General features: G+C 44.4%; 1 protein-coding gene across 1 annotated transcript; it reads right to left on the minus strand.

Annotated features, from left to right (window-relative positions):
* Positions 1-974: 974 nt before the first annotated feature.
* On the minus strand, positions 975-17860 carry TECTB (tectorin beta). The gene is made up of 10 exons (XM_077779600.1): positions 17785-17860; positions 16954-17144; positions 15245-15387; positions 15067-15139; positions 9373-9476; positions 9151-9234; positions 4978-5140; positions 3396-3468; positions 2170-2202; positions 975-1024 (listed from the first exon to the last, which is right to left on the minus strand). Exons 1-10 carry the CDS (start codon positions 17858-17860, stop codon positions 975-977), a joined length of 990 nt encoding a protein of 329 aa, XP_077635726.1.
* Positions 17861-18753: the final 893 nt, after the last annotated feature.

Consider the following 18753-nt stretch of genomic DNA (forward strand, 5'->3'; position numbering starts at 1 on the left):
AAAGGCTAAATGAAGTCAGACCATTTGGTACCTGTGGTTTCTTAGATCAAATAGAAAGCCAACAGGGAGAGCATTGAGCATCTCAAGGTATACAGTAGGATTGGGTTGCTAAACTCCAGAGAACTTGCCACAAATGTCACTCCAGTGTGGCCAGCAGCAGGTTACATTTAGGCAATGACACAGTATGATGTTAAATTTATGTTAATGTGAGTTTTATTCTTTTTGTGGCTTTATTCCTATTTCATCTGTAATTTTCTTTTGATTTTAGAAATCAATCCAATATAAAAATGAGTTAGTTAACACCTCCCTAACATTTATACATATTGAAGAAACACCGTAATAAAAACAAATCAGGTTAGCCCCAGGGGCCTCTCAAGAATTATTTTCTTTTATAATACTCAGGTTTAAGCAAAACTATTACAGTCCACTCTCATTCCCACATATCATCATTTGAAAGACACCCCTGCCTGGTGGCTCAGCCCTGGTTCTTAAATAAGCATTGAGCAGCGTCAGTGACAAAGGCCCCCTCTTGGCAAAATTGGCTATTCCTGTGCATTCTGTACTCAGCACTGACTTGGTGGTTATGCCCTACATTCTCATCAAAATGTTCGGCTGCATTTGGTTGGGTGTGCTAGGCTTTCAAAATTAGAATAGCTTTCAAAGGAGTCTGCTGCAGCCCTGACTTGAGCATGAAGAAAGGAGACTCCTCTGCCAGCTGCGGAAGAGAGACTGCAGGATCTCAGGACCACAGGAAGTCACAGAGGAAATAGGGCACCAAAGGCACCGAAATTCACAAAATTCACCGAAATTCACAAAAATCATTGGAACACGTTAATTGGCAAAGCGCTATTCTCTGCTCCTCAACAGTATGTTCTTCTGTTTGTTCTTGTTGGCAGCACAATAAATGGGAATTTGTCATCGACACAGGAGATGATGTATGGTGGAGGAGATGCCACTGCCTGCCTGGCGATCTCCTACAACACGGCACAAATCCCCAACATCACGATGAGGTGATAGAGGACATCTGTGAACCACATAGGAAAGCAGACACAAACAGTTTACATGGAGTGGGGACAGTGCGACAAAGAGTTAACTCAACAAAAGAGTCTATTCGGGGGCATTGAGTAGGTTTACATAGAACTCTGCACATTTTGTACAAAATCAGCTTCATTTATCTTTTGGGGTTTCCGGAGCTTGGTTTTGTCGGTGCAAGGAGCCCAGCAGATTAACCTGGGTAATGGACCTCCCACCGATGGGAATCTGAACATGGATAACACGGTGATAGCACATTTCACCATAGGACTTTCACTGTAGAACTTCCTTAAAAATGAGGATCTGGAATTAGAGTCTTAAAAAGTTGGTTTACATGATCTCCTGTAATTGTGAGAGCAAAGTCTAGATCTGTGAGTTTATTAATAAACAGAATCGTCTTACCCCATCTCCTCACATAGTTGTTCTTCTCATCATTCGGGTGAGATCTTGGGGCTTAGCTGAAATGTTTCTTCTTCTGAGAGGCTTCCCTGGCTGCTATCTAAATCATTCCTCTAACCCCCACCCCAACGCGTCACACTAGTGGGAAGGGCAGGGGCTTTGCCTAGCTCTTCCTGCGGGTGCTCCACTGCCTGGGAGAATAATTACGACTGATCTTTACTGGAGGTTTGCCGTATGCTGGGCACTGTCTGGTGCCTTTAGTTGTAACATTTAATCCACACAGCACCTGTGTGTGATAGGAGCAATTATTAGCCCAACTGCATAGGGAAACCGGGGAGTGGAAGGATGACTTCATTGCCCAAGGTCACTCGGTTAATGAGGGGCAGCGTCACAGCAAGGACTCAGAAATATTTGTTGAAAAAAATAGATCATTGAAAATCACATTCTCTAAATGCAGGAACCCAAGCAAAGCCCCTGGTGATGCTTTGCTGAGAAGTGGGATCCGATTCTGCTTCATCCAATTTTCCCCAGCCCCCTGCTTCCTGCAGAGCTCTGGGGCCACCTGGAGAGACAGCCCTCTACCGCCACCCACTCCGTCCCATTCAGGTGTGTTTTAAAAAGCAATTTTCAAGTCCTAAAGGTTTTGCTGGGGCCAAAGGGAAGCTTCTGTTAAAACACACGTCTACGTTTTAAAGGCATTGCCCCATGACATTTCCCAGAGGTGCCTCTTTTCCTTACCTGAGAAGCTATAGAGACTGGGGAATCCCCTGCCTGTAATGAGTAAAGAGAGAGAGAATGCTGAAGGTTTAAGAAAAGATCATGGAAGGAGCCTCAGAGCTATGCTTCTAAAGTACAAACCTGACCATATCTTCCCCTGATTAAACCAACAGGCTCCCATTGCCTTTAGGACAAAGTTTGTGTCCTAAAGTTAGCACAAATCTTCTTTGAAAGAAGAAGGAAACCATTTTCTCCTTGGCTTTCTAAGGCAGGAGTTGGTAAACTTTCTGGGAGGGGACCAGATAGTAAATATTCTAGCTACGGGCCAGATGGTCCCTATTGCAACTACTGGACGCTGCCGTTACAGTGTGAAAGCATCTGTAGACAGCACCTACATGAACACATGTGACTGTGTTCCAATAAAACTTTATAGAAAACTGAAATTTGATTCTTTTTATCATTTATATGTGTCATGAAATACCATTCTCTTGATTCTTTTTCCAACCATCTAAGAAGGTAAAAACTGTTCTTAGCTTGTAGGCCCTAAAACATCAGACCGCAACCTGGATTGGGTCCCCGGTCATAGTAGAGCAACTGTCTTCCATGGTACGTAACCTTCCCACAGGACCTGCTCACCATTCACATCATATCACTCTTCAGGTTGTACTGAAAGATCACTGACGGAGATCTTCCCCAGGCCCTGGACTGGGGTGAATCCCCTTGCCATGAACTCCCATGGCACACTGCCTCACCCACCCCCCATTGACAGTCATCTGCTTTTTCCTTGGCATTTAGCAACTCTCTCCTTGCTAGACGTAAGTTCTTGAAGACAAGGGCCATGTGGGTCTCCTTTAATTCTGAAACCCCAGTGCCCAGCCCTGCCCAGGGCCAGCACTGGCTGCTCTATAAAGTTTTGTTGACTTGCACTAGATCCCAGTACATTTCATTGTGTCTTATGATTGTTGACCGCATGCTCTGCCCGGAAGCACAGCACTTCCAAATTCTTTGGGGGGCATTGGAATTTAGGCTACAGAGAGAGCGTTTCTGGGTAGTTCACAAACCTCAACTTCTCGGTTTGGCATGAGCTACGGCTTCCCGGCCCCCCAGCTGGAAAGCCTTGAGTTGCAGGTGAAGGTAGTGTCTACAGGCACATCTGGTTTGGCAATTCGGTGAAAATGCTCAAACCGGCTGTGCCTGTGGACGCAGCCCAGAGTGAACTCAACCATTCGCAAAACAGAGACGCTTACTACGGAGGGAGAGCTCCACTACCAGGACGCCCCCTGTCTGGTCCCGGAGGAGTCGCTTCCGTTTGTCACAAGTCTGAAGAGCCAGGAGCAGCAGAGGGGAGGGGCGTGGAGAAGGGGGCACGAGAAACAAACACAGGAGAGAAAAGAGAGAAGGACAAGAGATTAAAAAAAGAAGTCACATTCCTGCTAGAGCCAAAATTCCCCAGTCAACCGATGGTAGTTACCATATCTGTTGGCTTATTTATTTACTTACAACCCAGAGCGGTGATGAATCCCTTCTCTAACTTGAGAAGAGGAGAAAGTTTTACTTTATTAACTCTTCAGGCTGGAAGGAATCCCTCTGGCAGAGGTTGTTGGGTGTGGGAGAGATTGGCACGGTTTCTTTTGAGAAGAAGTGAGTCTTTGACCTGCAGTTACTGTCATTAGACACTTGGCAAATGTGTTCTGGTTCATTTCCTTTTCTTTTTAGAATATGGTACCAATAATTATCCTTTCATTGACTGTAAAGTATCTCCGCTCCCTCCCTTTCATTTGTGTTCCTACCTGACCTATTTTGCGGTTAAGCAAATCAGTAGAAATATAGATTATACTCTTATTTTGGTTGGTTCCAACAGGCTTTCTGATCAGGTGTCCTCTTTAGAAACACTGTGCTCCTCCTCACTGGGGTCTCTAATCCAAATAGACCAGAGCAGGCAGCACTCTGTGATTTAGCACTTTTAGGTCTAAGGCAGTGGTTCTCAACCCTGAGCATGCCTCAGAATCACCTGGAGAGGTCTGTTAAGGCACAGATTTGTAGGCCCACCCAGTGTTCCTGAAGCAGGTGGTCTGAGGAACGTGAGAATTTGCCTCCCTAGCTTGCCCCCAGGTGATGCTGAGGCTGCCTGAAGCCGCTGCTCAAAGACCAAGTTCACCCCTGGCAGCCGCGGAAGACCGTCTCCCAGCCGAACTCCCTATGCCTGTTGATGGATTCGGCAACAGCTTCTCAGTGGGTGATGCAGAAGGGAAAACGGACCCCCCGCATGGGCTGCACTGAACGTGGCTGTGAAGCAGGAGCCCCACCATCAGGCCCTTCCTCTCCCAAGGTCAGTTCAGCTGTGAGCCGTGCTGGGAATTTCTGTAGTATCTCTCTAGTTCAGGTCCCAGAGATGGACCCTCGGGCTGGCCAGGCAAGAGCTAAAAATACCCACCTTTTGACTTCCATCCAGTGCCTACGGCTACCACTTAGGTTTTGAATTTTCCTTGTGCTTAACAGTTGCAAAGTATTTCCATATCTGTCACTGTGCTCATTTTCCCTAACAGGGCTCTCTGAAAAGGTAAGGGCCACCACAACTTATCACCACTGTCTTGAAAGATGAGAAAACCAGGCTCCAGAGATTGACATGTGCTTGACCATGTAGCTTGTCCGTGGCAAAGCAGGCAGAGCCCAACGTCTGCTCTCACACCCAGTGCCCTTTCTTCCAGAATGCCCTCAGCACATGCGTACACTGGTCCGGTTGTGATTCCCAGCTAAAAATACAGCTTCTCAAATCCCACCCCTATCCCCACCTCTGGTCACATCTCCTTCTGGAGACCGATGGCTCACCACTGGGCAGGAGAGCTTCTCACTGTCACAGATGAATGTCTCACAGTGTAACCAAACCTTGGAGAGTTTGGGGATGTTCTGGAACCGGAAAGCATTGAACTGGAAGGTGGCCCTGTGATCTTTCCCATTCTCGTGTACAAGGACCGTTTCATCCGTGGGGCAGCTGGAGCAGATGGGGCAGGGGGAGAGAAAAAAATTACCCCATGAACTCCAGGAAGGTCTTCTGAGGTAAATTCATAGACAACAGCAACAGTCCCTTGAGCTTCTCTTCAGTACATTATCCTTATCCCCAAAGTTCTTTGACTGGCAGCACCTCCCTTACCCTCATAATATGAGATCAATTTGAGGAGCTATGGGATATGTGTGCTGGTCCTCATTCTATAGGGGTGGAGAGGAGTGACTTATGAGAAGCTGTATACCTTGTAAGTCACCATACCTCTGTCCCCAAGAAGGGAAATCCTTGAGAGATGAAGTCATCTGAGGGACTGGGGCAGGTACAGACTCCCAGTATATGTACAAGATAAAGACCCTGGTGCTGAGAACAGCATTTCCAAAGTACTGTCATAGCCACCTAAGCCAAGTCACACCCAACATATTTCTCTGTGTATAGTATGAGGGTTTGCCACTGGGAAGTTGAATTTATGTTATATTATTTAGATTCTATATTACATAGTTACCTTTGTAAAAATTTGGTCATGTTTCTAATATCAGCTTAGAAAAAAAATTACTGGAAGATTACCACCTAAATATTAAGGCTGGCTATTATAGAGTGGTAGAATTATGGACAGTTTTTTGCTTTTTTCTTATATCTTTATATATTTTCTAAATTCTCTGCAATGAAAATGTAATATTCGGGAAATTCCAAAGTCCCAAAGGTAATCATTGCAATAAAAGAAGAAATAATGACACAGATGGGCTTTTGTCAAATTGCCTAAAAGTAAATGACTCTCACGTGGGGACCATTTTGCCCTCTGAAGGCATTTAACATTGTGGTTGTCATGACAGGGGGAAGGTGCTAGCGAATGTAGTAAGTAGAGGCCAGAGATGCTGCACATCATTGTATGCTGCACAGGACAGCCCCCCACCCATGAAAAAGGTTCCAGCCCAAAATGTCATTGGTATTGAGACTGTACTTGGTTTAAGCCAAATACATTTTCATTTACAGAACACTTGCTGCCTCCCTATTTAAGTGCCAGACATTAACAGAGTGTTAGGATCAGACACAATCATTCTTGGGAATGTACAGTGAGGCCCATATGAGCTTTGGAAATTGTTGTCTTTAGGTGACAAGGAACACCAGAGTCTGTCCTCTGTGCAAAATGGTCTATGGGCCCAAAAGCTTAAGACCAGTAGACAAAAACCACAGTGGACCCCAAAGTTAATGCCCCCCTCCCAGAGCATATCTCTGACTCCATTGTCAATCCAACTCAGTATACACATACTGAAGAGCCACCCAGCTACCTGAGAGCCTTCGAGATATGCCCTCCTCCATCCATTCCATCAAAATCAGACATCAGGGGGGCAAATTAGAGGTAGGACTGAAGGAATGTCAACTCTGTGCTTTAATGATTGAGAGAAGTGAACAGTGTGCCTCATATCTGGACCAGGGGTCAGAAGCTGGGCCATGTTTGGGGTGACCTCTGAGTCCTAACAGAGCTGGAGGCATTTTCCGAATTGTGAAACAAGACCTTGGAGGATCATTTGGTCAATAAACCTGAGATCCTTGCATGAACTCAAGATGTGAGTCCTTAAAATAGCTCCTTGCAGCTGGAGTGTTCCAGACGTGGTGTCAGCCAGTGGAAAACAATGTAAGCAGAGCTTTGTTGGGGGTGGGGAGGAGGCAAGTCCTGGGCAGGCTTAGATGTCTTGGCTCTGCCGCCTCTTGGCACCTTCTCCTCTTTGACAGACATCTAGGGATGGTGGGACGCCCAAAGGAGGCCGTGCCATCACCCCAGAGTCTCCTTCCCCACATAGGATCAAAATTCCTTAGAGTAATATATCTCTTCTAATCTCTCCAGGCACTCTTGAAAGCTGGGTTTTCCTCTAAAAGGGCCCAGTGGGAACCAAAAATATCTGGGAGATTATGGGAGTGGACTTTCTCCTTGCTCCCCTTGACATTTCAGCAGAGCAGAATATGGAACTAGAGTCAGGCCTTCTTCAGTTTGGCTCTGCTTAAATGAGGGTTCCCAGTGTTTACCCAGGAACCCTCTGATGGGGTAGGTTAACTATGTGCCTACACGTGTAACAGGCACCTCGGGTGTGTAATTCCTGTATACACACAGTCTGAGCACTGCCTGTATTGACTACCACAAGGTCACACGCATTCCTTTTTTCTGCCATTTTGCACATCTGTCAGCTGGGAGTAGCAGTGCCAGAATGATCTGCAGGAAGATGTTTCCGTGGTATGGCAGGTGTTTCCCAGTGTAGCCAGTGCCTGATCAAAATTTCAGGTCCCTGTAGGTCAAGAATTTATTTCACAATCTCCCTGAAATCATTTGATTGCGCCATTGTCAACAGAACCTAAATGAATCATTCAGTGACAGGTGTGACATCCAAATTAAGCTCCCATCTCTGCAGGAAGATTGCTGGGCTGCTTAGATGTGATTCTGTTGGCCTGTCCTACCTACAGTGCTCAGGAAATAATGCTGCCTGAGTTTGAACCCCAGATCAGCCATCCCCTTACTGATCCTGGACTTTAGGCAAGTTTCTGAAGCAGTCTCTATCTCTGAGGCTTCTCATCTGTAAAATAGTACTTATTGTACTACCTACTTTATGAAGGGGAGGGATGATGAGATTAAGTAATTTTAGGGAGGAGGAGAAAGAGAGAGAGTGAGTGGGACAAAGGAGAGGGAGAGAGAGAATTTGAAGCAGGCTCCATGCTCAGTGCAGAGCCTGATACAGGGCTCAATCTCACCAATGTGGTACTATGACCTGAGCTGAGATCAAGTCGGGTGCTTAACTGACTGGGTCACCCAGGCACCACTGATGAAATTTAACTAAACTAATATTTGTAGAGCATCTACCTAGAACATTTTTGGTCTGTTGTAAGTGCTGTATAATTGTTAGTTAAGGAAAAATAAATAAAGGTCCAAGGTGGATCCACCCTTTTATCTAATCATTTTTGTCCGGGGCCCCAATGTTTGCTTAGCTCAGATGAGTTCTGGTGACAGCATGGACATGCGTGTCTGCTTGGGTTTCAGAAATGATCTCTTCTGTATTTACGGTTCCTGGTGTGGATGATGCCAGCATCTCTGGTCTAGCTCAACCTGTCCTCTGGTTTTCAAAGCTACAATTCTAAGTGTTTCCAGACAATTGTCATCTCAAGCTCATTATGTCATCCCCAAAGTCAAGGAGAACCCAACACCCTTAGCCAGAAATCTTCTTCCCTAGTAACCAACAGCAAACAGTCCTCACGTTCAGAACCCACAGGTTTGATGTCCCACATTTGTCAGGCTTTTTGCCCCATCCTTCTCTCCACCCCGTATCCAATTGGTTGCTAAATTTTGATCACTTCTCCCTCCCTTGGATGACCTTTCCATTCACTTGGCTATACCTCAGTTTGGGCCATGGCCCAATCTGGTCTTTCCACTTCCCATGTCCTGCTTCTAAATCATCCTGTGGGTGACTTCCAAAATTATCTTTCTATTGTACAACTTCAATACTTTTGTCCTCTATTCAAAAATGTTAAGAACTCTTCATTAATTACTGAATTAATAATAAAAATCAATGGTATTATTTAAATTGATTGGATACTGACTACATGCTAAACTTTTTACATGGATTATCTAATTGAGTTCTCACCAGGGTTCTGGTGTCGGACTAATTGGATTTGAACTCAGCCTCATAAACACACACACACACACACAAAGTATGTTATATTACTTAATCCCTCCTGGGACTCAGTTTTCTCACCTGAAAAATGGGAATGGTAGTGATAACTACTTCTGGCAAGGCAAATGAGTTAGTACACAATAAAGCTCTCAGAACAGTACCTGGTACCCAGAAAGCACTGTATAAATGTTTGCTAGCATCAGTACTCAGGCTGGAAGCACAGAGGGTGTCACTAATGTGACCCTAAGAGACTCTACCTCTTCCTCCCAAGCTGTCCCAACCAAAGTAGCCTTAGACCTGCCTGGCCCACTTCTTCACTGTGCTCCAGAAAGTGATACTCACCCCTTATTAATCAGTTGCCATTGCAAAGGGTACATGAAATCAGCCGATGGTGTGGCCCAGCAGCTATTCAAAACCACTTTAAACCTGGCAATGAAATAAAATACATCACTCTGAGCCAGAGAGTTGTATGCCTAGAAAAATCAGGCAATTAAAAAGTCTCCTGGCTGATCTTTTTTCTTTTCTTTGGATTTAAAAACAGAAACATGGAGGAAATATACTTACCTAATGCTCAACCCTTTGGCTTCTACTCCCGCAAACAGATCCGAACCGATTTCAGATGTCTCCAGAACAAAGGGGGCTTCCTTCTTAGTGGAGAACTTGGCATTCTTTAGAAGGAAATTGACACTGGACATTACAACCTCTCAGGCTGAACAATTGGGCATGACAGGAACAGATGAATTGGGGTAGAGTGGGGATGGGAGTTCCCCAAAAGTCATAGGCATGTGAGACACAGGGAGACCCTCCAGGACTAGAGAAGGTATACCTCCTGGGATGCTGGTACCATCTTAGGAAGGATGAGGATATCACATCTCTGGATTTGCGGGTCACAATGAGACAACACATATTGTATGTCTCATCTATGCCAATGAGGAACAAGATTTGGCTGATGGGAAAAAAGGTAGAATCCAAGAATGCTGAAGCACTGAGCTTACTTAATCACCCATGGGGATAAGGGTGAAACACACACAACCCCACTTTGCTCTCGCTTACCTCCACTATTTGCCCAAGCAGATTCCAGCCTGGGTCAGAAAGCATATGATCTGATTCCAGTATAGTTAACAACAACAGCAATGACAACCACCTACTGATCACCTACTAAGTGATCAGCTCCTGCTCTCCATATTGGGGTAGTCTCTCATAAAGAGGTATCTGAGAACAAAGCAAAGGTCTCTGTCTCTAACCACCTGACTTTCTAGCAAGGGATGCAAACAATAGACAGTAGGTAAGTAAATTACATATGTTAGAATAGAATATAGTACTATATATAGAATATGGGAAAACTGTAACAAATGTAGAGCAGGATATGGTAAATTGGAGGGGCAAGTTACAATGTTAAGTACAGTAGTTAGGGAGGTCTCATTGAACTTGTGACATGTGAGCCACGGCTTGAGGGAAGCACAAGAGTCTGCGCTAGAAGGATAAGTAATGATAACAAAAAAAAGCTTCTATAGTGCATGTAGTGCATGCAGGCATCTGGGGAAGAATGTTCCAGCCAAGGCAAAAGCCCTGGGAGACAGTGTAGCTGTCAGGACAGCAAGGAGGCCGAGATGCTGGGCACGTGTGAGGAAAGGGGGCAGGGGAAGTAGGAAGTGCAAGGGATGGGCAGGAAAGTGGGAGAGCTATGGGAACGGATCTAGAAATGTGGTTTCAACTCTAAGTGCAATAGAGAGTCAAGACCACCATTTGAGCACAGGAGCCGCAGTCTTTTGTCACTGGTGTGTGTGTGTGTGTGTGTGTGTGTGTGTGTGTGTGTGGTCTTCACTTCATCAGGCAGTTCTGGGTGAGTTACTAAGAAAAAGAATAGTGTGTCCAGTTGACTTACCCCAAGAAGGCCGACTTCTCCATTCATTGCCTTGATTTCATTCAACTTTAGTACCAACCTTTAACTACTCTCTGAGTTTAGCCTCCAGAGACAAAAGCATCCTGATGAGAGCACAAGGATCCTGGGCTAATTCTAGCTCCCCCCACTAACTTACAGGTGAATCAGACTTTTGGGCCTTAGTTTCCCCATCTGCAATTGCAGAAATATTTTGTATGATTGTGATTTTATGTAATAGAACCATAAAGCCTCAGCCAGGATACTCGCTAAAAGATTGACCTTCAGGGACTTGGAGGTAAATAGTGGCAGCAAGGATATATAATGAAAATGGACTTTAACCCCCTAGGGTCAAATTCAGGGTCTTTTCTAAGAGGTCCCAGAATCATCCACTAGGGGCTTCTACATTTTTCACTGATTTCAGGTCCAGCTAGGGCTCCCTGACTCAGTCACCTAGAAGCCAGTTGTTTTCTTTCAGTCAACCCCCTGCACCACTCAAATGGTTGCAATAATTAAAACGATAACATTCTTAATCGTAAGTGATTTACTAGCACAATATGCGTTGAAGCAGCGGATTGATAATGGTTGTTCCTGTTTATTGTTATTTTTTGAGATTTGTCAAATTTCAAGAGACTGCTTACAAACATTGGGCCTAACCTGGGGACCACACTGCAGTCCCCAATGCCGTCACTGATGCCTCTCCCACCCGTCTCCCAGGGACCAGCCCACAGCATGTTGCGGGTATTGGAATAGTGCCTCTACTCACAGAACTAGTGTGGTTCTGTTACAAAATGGAGAAGAAAATCTGCACCGTTAATCCCATTTCTGAAACAAAACACTTTTAATGGCCAGTTTCCCCACCACTCAGCCTACAGCTGAGGCAATTCTCAGCGTGATCTCCTACTTTCTTTAGAACATGAGTTAGGGACCTATTTTGAGATAGCTTCGTCCTATAATACCCAGACTGTTTGTTCTGGCGTTCCTGGAGGCACGGAAACACCACCAAAATTACCCATTCATTGAACAGGATGTAAGAACACCTTGAAAAATCATGCCCTCCAGTCCAAGGAGGAAATGGAAAGATGGAGTCACAACTGGCTATTGACACGGTTAGGATGGGTACATCTGGTTTAACAGCAGTTCATGTGGGCAAGATCTGAGAGTGGCTGTTGCTCACAAGCTCAGTGTGAGAGAGAAATGAAAGAAAACTGTGCAAAGCTAATATTATCCCAGAACATGTTCCTAGAATCTTTCAGAACTGAGACGATCACCTCTGAGCCTCTGTGCCCTGCATAGGTCTGACAAGGTCTAGAATATAACATTTCAATTCTGGGCCCCACTTTTTAATAAGGGCACTAGCCAAGTGGACCGTTCTCAGAGAAGATGGAGGAGGAGAAGGATGGAGCACTAATGGTGGAGAGATATTGAGGAAGGCAAGTCTGAGATAGTTGAAGGGATGACAGCAGCATCATGACTCAGTATTGTTTCAGAAGACAGAACCATGAGTAATGGGCTACAGTTCAGGATGTCATATTTAGCATGCTGATCTAAAATGGGAAGGGCCAACTTGCCCTTGTCCTTGGAAGAGGTGGGGAGCCCACCCCTTAGCAATCTTGCAGAAGGGCTTTGGACTTTGGGTGCAGGGTCAAGGCTGATCACCTCTCAAGATTATTCTGACTTTGGAAGTCTATGAATTTGGCCTCTATGGCTTGCATTTATTCTGTCCCATGCCTTTTCACTGGTCTCAGTCTCACAAGGAAGAATGGTCAATACTATTTTGATTGAACAAAAGTCAACCTAATCCCATGTTGACATCGATGGCCTAAAGGCAACAACACTATAATGGCAACTGCCAGTGTTAGGAGTTCTCAGAACTTTCGCTTTAAGTGGGGTCACAGGCCCCAAACATGAGTTTGGCTACTACTTTGACAGGCACCTACCTTGTGCCAGGTACAAGTAAGTGTACAGGTAAGTGCTTCGGAAAAAAAAAATTTATTTAATCCTCATATTAAACATATGGGGTAAGTGCTATTATTATTTTTATTTAACAAGGGCATAGATGAAGGCCTAAAGAAGTTCACTAACTTACCCAAGGTCACACAACTAATAAGTGGTAGAACTAGACTTTAAACCAGTAGGTCAATGGCAGCCTATTTTCTTAAACACTGTGCTAGTCTACTCCTGCAAACTGACCACCTTCCTTTATTTTGAATTGGGGGCCAAAATAAGTTCTCACTAAGAACACTAACTGTGGGCTGTTAGCAGGAGTGAGTGAGAAGGGGTAGAGAGAGAAGAGAGGAAGCATGTTGAGTAGAACTGGTGGTTTCGGAGCCCAGCATTTAGAGCCCCTGGAATCCTAAGCAACTGGCCATGCACTGATTCCTTTGTGCAATCTAGGGCACAGCTCAGTCTCTGGTAATTTGATGGAAATGTATGCAGGGAGCAGCTGTTGCTTCAGAAACACACAAGAATGCTCTCAAAGCGGAAGAAGGGAGGAGAAGAAAAATACCAGCCGCATGGGTCAGGCATAGGAAACCCAGCCTATGGTAGGAATATTAATCAGTACAAAAGTTTCTGTTGCAACATCAGACTCCCTCTTTGCTGAGGTCTGTTTGTCCTATAAGGGTCTTAATGGGCCCCAGGGAATGCCTTAGCCTCACTTTTAGAACAGCTAAAGGAAGTGTCCTGTTAAGTCTGTCTATCCGGCCCAGAGGATGGTCTGGGTGATGATGACTCTTATTGTTTTTCTTTAAAAAAGTATAGGTTCCTTATAGCTCTAAGATTGGATATTTATATCTGAAACTTAGCCCAGCATGGCTGATGGTGGGAGATGATTTTTGCTAATCCTGGTGCCTTTATATTGCTAATTTTATAAAATCTTCATAGGATCATATCTATAATTTTATCTGGTTAAAGTAACAATCATGCACTTCTGGACAGGGACTCAGGAGTAAAGACAGCCTATCACCATGATGTCCTCTGAGACTGTTGTTGATGAGTGAACCTGTTTTTGTCTCTGGACAACCTTCACCAGTTACTGCAAAGCTGTTGCCACCATTTCATGTCCCTGCCAGTCCACATAGCATTAACTCTCTTGATTATAGGTCCAGGGGCTAATGGGATTCCTTTTCCTTAGACTTAACCACCAGTGGTTTGTGGTCAGGGGCAGATCTAGGTTCTTTGGGACTTCAAAGCTTTTATAATTTACAGAGTCTTTTCTAATAAAAAGAATCAAAATTTTGAATATGAAATCAAGCCCGGGGCCTTAGAGGAGGACAGTGCAAGAGAGAGGTCATGAAACTTAAGCTCTATCCCCTTCCTAGGAAGAAAGCCTCAGAAAGCAGTGTTAGAGAGATCCGTTTGCTAGACTGGGCATCACCCTGAAGTACCTGTGGGATTGTGGGAACATCATTTCTGCCTCCTGGGATTCAGATCTCTATCTACAAACTGGATCAGGTAGCCCTAGGATCCCTTTGAGAGGATCTCTCACCTTCTGAGTTCAGCTGGATTGATAGCTTCCAGGCTACCAATTAAAGCAAGGTCAGAGAGTTCAAGGTCAGTGGAGTTCCAGGTAATATAGTCATTTTCTTTGTGAAATGAATGGATTGGGCGTGATGGCTTCTAAACATATCTCCCAGTTCTAACGTTCTATGTAAAAGTTTCTATTTCTGCCCGCATCTTCCTCCAGCCAGCTGGAGTGTCACTATGAGTATGCCTCCTCATTGGAAGTTGCAGGTTTAAAAAACAAAACACCCCTTCTAAACAGGAGGGCTGCTGGGCTAATGGCCATGGCATATTTAGTTTTATTCTGAGAGACCAAGTTGTGCTTTGAACTTCAATGTCAACATAGGCAGTGTGACCAAATTAGACCAAGAGGAAGCCCACTCTCTGAAGGGCTTTGGATACCAAAGAACTAGGCAGTAGAGGGCAACCCCAGCCTCTCCCTTGGCCCTGTCCTGAGTAGGAAGGTCACTACTCTGTGCCAAATGCTTTAACAAGAGCTGGATTCTAATATAAATCTCTGGAGTGGATTGCAGTGGAAACTAATCTTGCTTAAGAGTAAGATATTGACTGGCTTACTGCCTATTGACCTTTGGCCACTCATAGGATTTCTCTTGCCTCAGTTTTCTCAAAATGTAGGAAGGCTAACTGTATATCTCTATGTCACCTTTCTCGGCCCCTCTAACCAGTCTATGAATCTACCTTTCTGTTGCATCTAGTCTTTGAAGAGATTTAAAACTAGACCGAAGCTTATCTCTTCATTTGAATTCAAGAATAGGGCTCTGCATAGAGCTTAGGGAATAGCAGATTTGGAGGGAGCATCCCGTCATCTCCCGGGAAGGCCACAGGGCACTCATGAGAACCTGGAGACCACTTACAGTGTAGAAGTTGAGAGACAATTGGCTTTCAAATGTGCCCATGCTCCCATTCTTCACGTGAACAGTGGCCACTCTGAAAAGGGGAGAGAATTTTGCATAAGGACTGAAACATGCCTGATTGACAGGGACTGCAGAACACACACAAGGCAGCCAGTCCTCCACTCTCAGAGCAACTTACCTCTGGTCAAAGGCAGCCTGGTTCACCAAGTAGGTGGAGTGGTAGGTGCAGGAGAAAGAGTAGTTCACGGGCTGGTTCTTTATGATTACTGTGCTGTCGTTGGAAACGATGTGGCTGTAGAAGTGGTAGATGGGGGGCTTGTACTGGAGAAAGGAAGAAGGCAGTTAGGGTGGCCCTGGACCCTATGATGGGAATGAGGGTTCTGGAAAAAGTGATAGAAGATGGTCAGACCAATAGGAAGATGTCAGTGTCTGCCAGTCATTGACATCAGTGCCCCCTCTTTTTGATGTGGGTGGGCTGATAATTTCTGTAAAGAGTTCTTGAATGTGTTCATAAAATTGTTGAAAATAATCTGGGTTGAATGTTGTACACTTACAAGAAATCCATATACCCATTGGGCTTCTGACCAAAAAGAATTGGCCAAAGAATCTGTTTCCCAGCATCACCTTTCTATCCATTTCCCCTGTCCAAGTAATCTTACCTGAATGCCTTTGCCCATCTCCCATTTCTAGAACATTATTATCTCATCATTTGCTTTTTCCTTCTGCCAGTAATAAGTACTACTTCTGCGACTTTTTCCTCTGACTTGCTGAACTCCAAGATCACAGAATATTGAAGCTGGGATGAATCTTGAATATCCGTGTGAGAGGTGACCTGCCTAAGACCACACAGATGATTTCTAGTTCACTCTTTTGGGATACTCAAAGGCATGATGCTTCTGTTAATCATGCCCATGACTCTCTAAATCACTGAACCCTTGTGGGGCCATTAGGAAGAGGAGATGGCCTTGGGTGCTTTTTGCTCTCATTTGCTGAGACCCTATTTATGTACAATCTTATGCAGTCAAGGCAGTAGGAACGCTAGGGGTCAGCAGTGGAGCAGTGTCCCTTCGTGACCACACCCCTACTGGTTCTGTGGCCCCCAACAGTGACTTTATTGTGCGTCTCTAATGTCTCCTCTGCCATATAAGGATATTTGGCAAGAGATTGTGGTTCCTTCTAATTCTGATTACTTGTTCTGGGTCCTTCATGAGACCCAATCATGAACTGTGTTATACTATAGTTACTTCTTTAAAATGCCCTTCTAGTTGCCTTTCATCACCCCTTCAAAGTCTCAGGCAGAGGATGCCCCACCATCCAACCTGGAAGGAAGGTACCTTGTGAGCACATGCTCAGAACTCAAAGCAAAGTGGAGGTAGGAAATGTTCGCTGTTCTACTCACAGAAGGTGACCCACTTTGCTTAGGCAACAAATTAGGAGAATGAAATTCAAACCCAAAGAGTCACTTAAACTGGACAGAGGAGAAGAACTTAAATAACACTAACATCCCAGGAAATAAATGTCAGGATTGACTCTTAACAGGAAATGGGTGGTGGTGCCTGCGTGGCTCAATCAGTTAAGCGTCTGACTTCAGCTCACAGGTCATGATCTCACAGTTTGTGGGTTCGAGCCCCATGTCAAGCTCTGTGCTGACAGCCAGCTCAGAGCCTGCAGCCTGTTTCAGATTCTGTTTCTCCCTCTCTCTGACCCTTCCCTGCTCATCCTCTCTCTCTCTCTCTCTCTCAGAAATAAATAAAAACATAAAAAAATTTTTTTAAAGGAAATGGCTGAGTTCTGGATCCTTTGAAGGGTGGATGGACAGCAGTCATCTTATTTGGGGGGCCCAGTTGCCTTATCTTAGCAACTCTTCACTGTGTAGCCTGGACTTACCTCAGACTGGGTCCCACAATAGGACTTGTTTTTCGGTGACAAATCTGGGATCACAAATTGATAGTAACCTCCTTCATGGACCCCATTGTAACATAGCCCACCAAGCGCCAGCTGATGTACTTCCCAGCCATAGGGACACTCAGGGATTTTGGTGATGATGGTTTTGGGATAACAAAACACAAGAATGACATCTAGAAAGAGGATACACATGGTTTGAAATCAGATATGGTCATCATATTAATCTACATAAAGAACAGCAGTTTGGTTAGAAACATTTTCCTCATTATCCTTCGTGAGCTGTGATGAACGCTTTCCCCAAACCTCAGTACTCAAAATTAGTCCCCTGTAAGCTTTAATCTATTTTAAGGAATATATCTGTAAAACCAACTGAATGGATTAGAAATATGTATAAATTTAGAAATATACACAAATTTCCATGCCCATGCCTGTAACTTACAATTTTTAAAAATGTCCTCTTCATGCATAACATCATGAAACACTAATTCATAGCACAGGACAGAAATCCAATAGTCAAATAGGAAACAGAAATCCAGTAGTGATTTTATATCTATTTATCCATCCCTCCATCCACTCCTCCACCCATCCATCCCTCCATCCATCTAGGACTCTCTAATTTTAAACAAATCCATGTTTATCCAATACATTTTTACTTCCTTTGGGAAAAGTCTGGTTGGCACTGAAGCTTAACTGCTTCTGCCTGACTATGATATTGCATTTTGGTAACAAGATAGACACAGTGCTCTGAACTTTGCAAACAAAGTGTTCAGGAAACTTTCCTTCCCAGGAAGATGGACTACCACCAGGGCATACCTGCTTTATTCGGAGTGCAAGATCTTGCAGAAGCTTCTGCAAACACAGCCAGTAGGACAAAGGCCTTCATCACCATTGCTTCTCAGAACCCACTCTCTGCGAGGCGGCCAAACCAAGCTGGCCAAATGTTCACAGTCCTGTCAGACCCCAAGCCTTGATCATTCTAGGTCAGAAACATGAGTGAGAAGTTAAAATCAAGGGTGAAAATAAAGGAGCACACGCTGTCTTGGGGGAAATTACCAAGGGAGATCAATAATTCTGTCCCCCTTTCTTAATGGTTCCTTGTCTGTGCTGAGAGGCAGAAAGTGGGGGGTTCATACCACCAGGAACGTCTATGTCACATGTGGTTGCTCATGTTCCTGACTGTTTCATTCTCTCTGGACTGTAGAGGCTGCCTCCCAGATGCTCCCCAAATCTCCGGCTTCAGTCCTAGCTCGACTTTATATCAGCCGAGGGTGTAAAAGAAACCAGCTGCAGATAAATCACAATGAACACGCATTATGCACTGTGGAGGGAAAGAAAAGGGAACCTTGCACAATAATCCAATGGGAAGCTCAGTTACGGCTACTTGAATCTAATTTCTTTTACTTCACAGAGTTGGAAAAACTTTTTTTTTTAACTGCTTCAACCAGGATTGGAATAAAAAGTTGAAATTTTCCCCCTCATACAAAAAATGGATTGGAGGCAAACTAATTTCTGTACAGCTCTAGGTGACAATTTTCTTTCTTTATGTCTTGCTTTCTTCCATTCTTATTTTTATATGTAGTCTAAACTAAGCTAAACTAAACTAAACTAAAGAGGACCCAAGTTCAGCAGTGTTACACCTGCTACTCAAAAAAAAAGGTTGTTTGTGTTAATGCAAACATGTTAAAGGGTTTTTTTCCCTCTAATTTTTTTTTAATGTTTATTTATTTATTTTGAGAAAGAGAGAGAGAAGGGCAGAGAGAGAGAATATGAATCAGCCTCCGT

This window comes from Crocuta crocuta, unplaced genomic scaffold, assembly GCF_008692635.1.
Source record: "Crocuta crocuta isolate KB4526 unplaced genomic scaffold, BGI_CrCroc_1.0 scaffold138, whole genome shotgun sequence".
Lineage (NCBI taxonomy): Eukaryota > Metazoa > Chordata > Mammalia > Carnivora > Hyaenidae > Crocuta > Crocuta crocuta.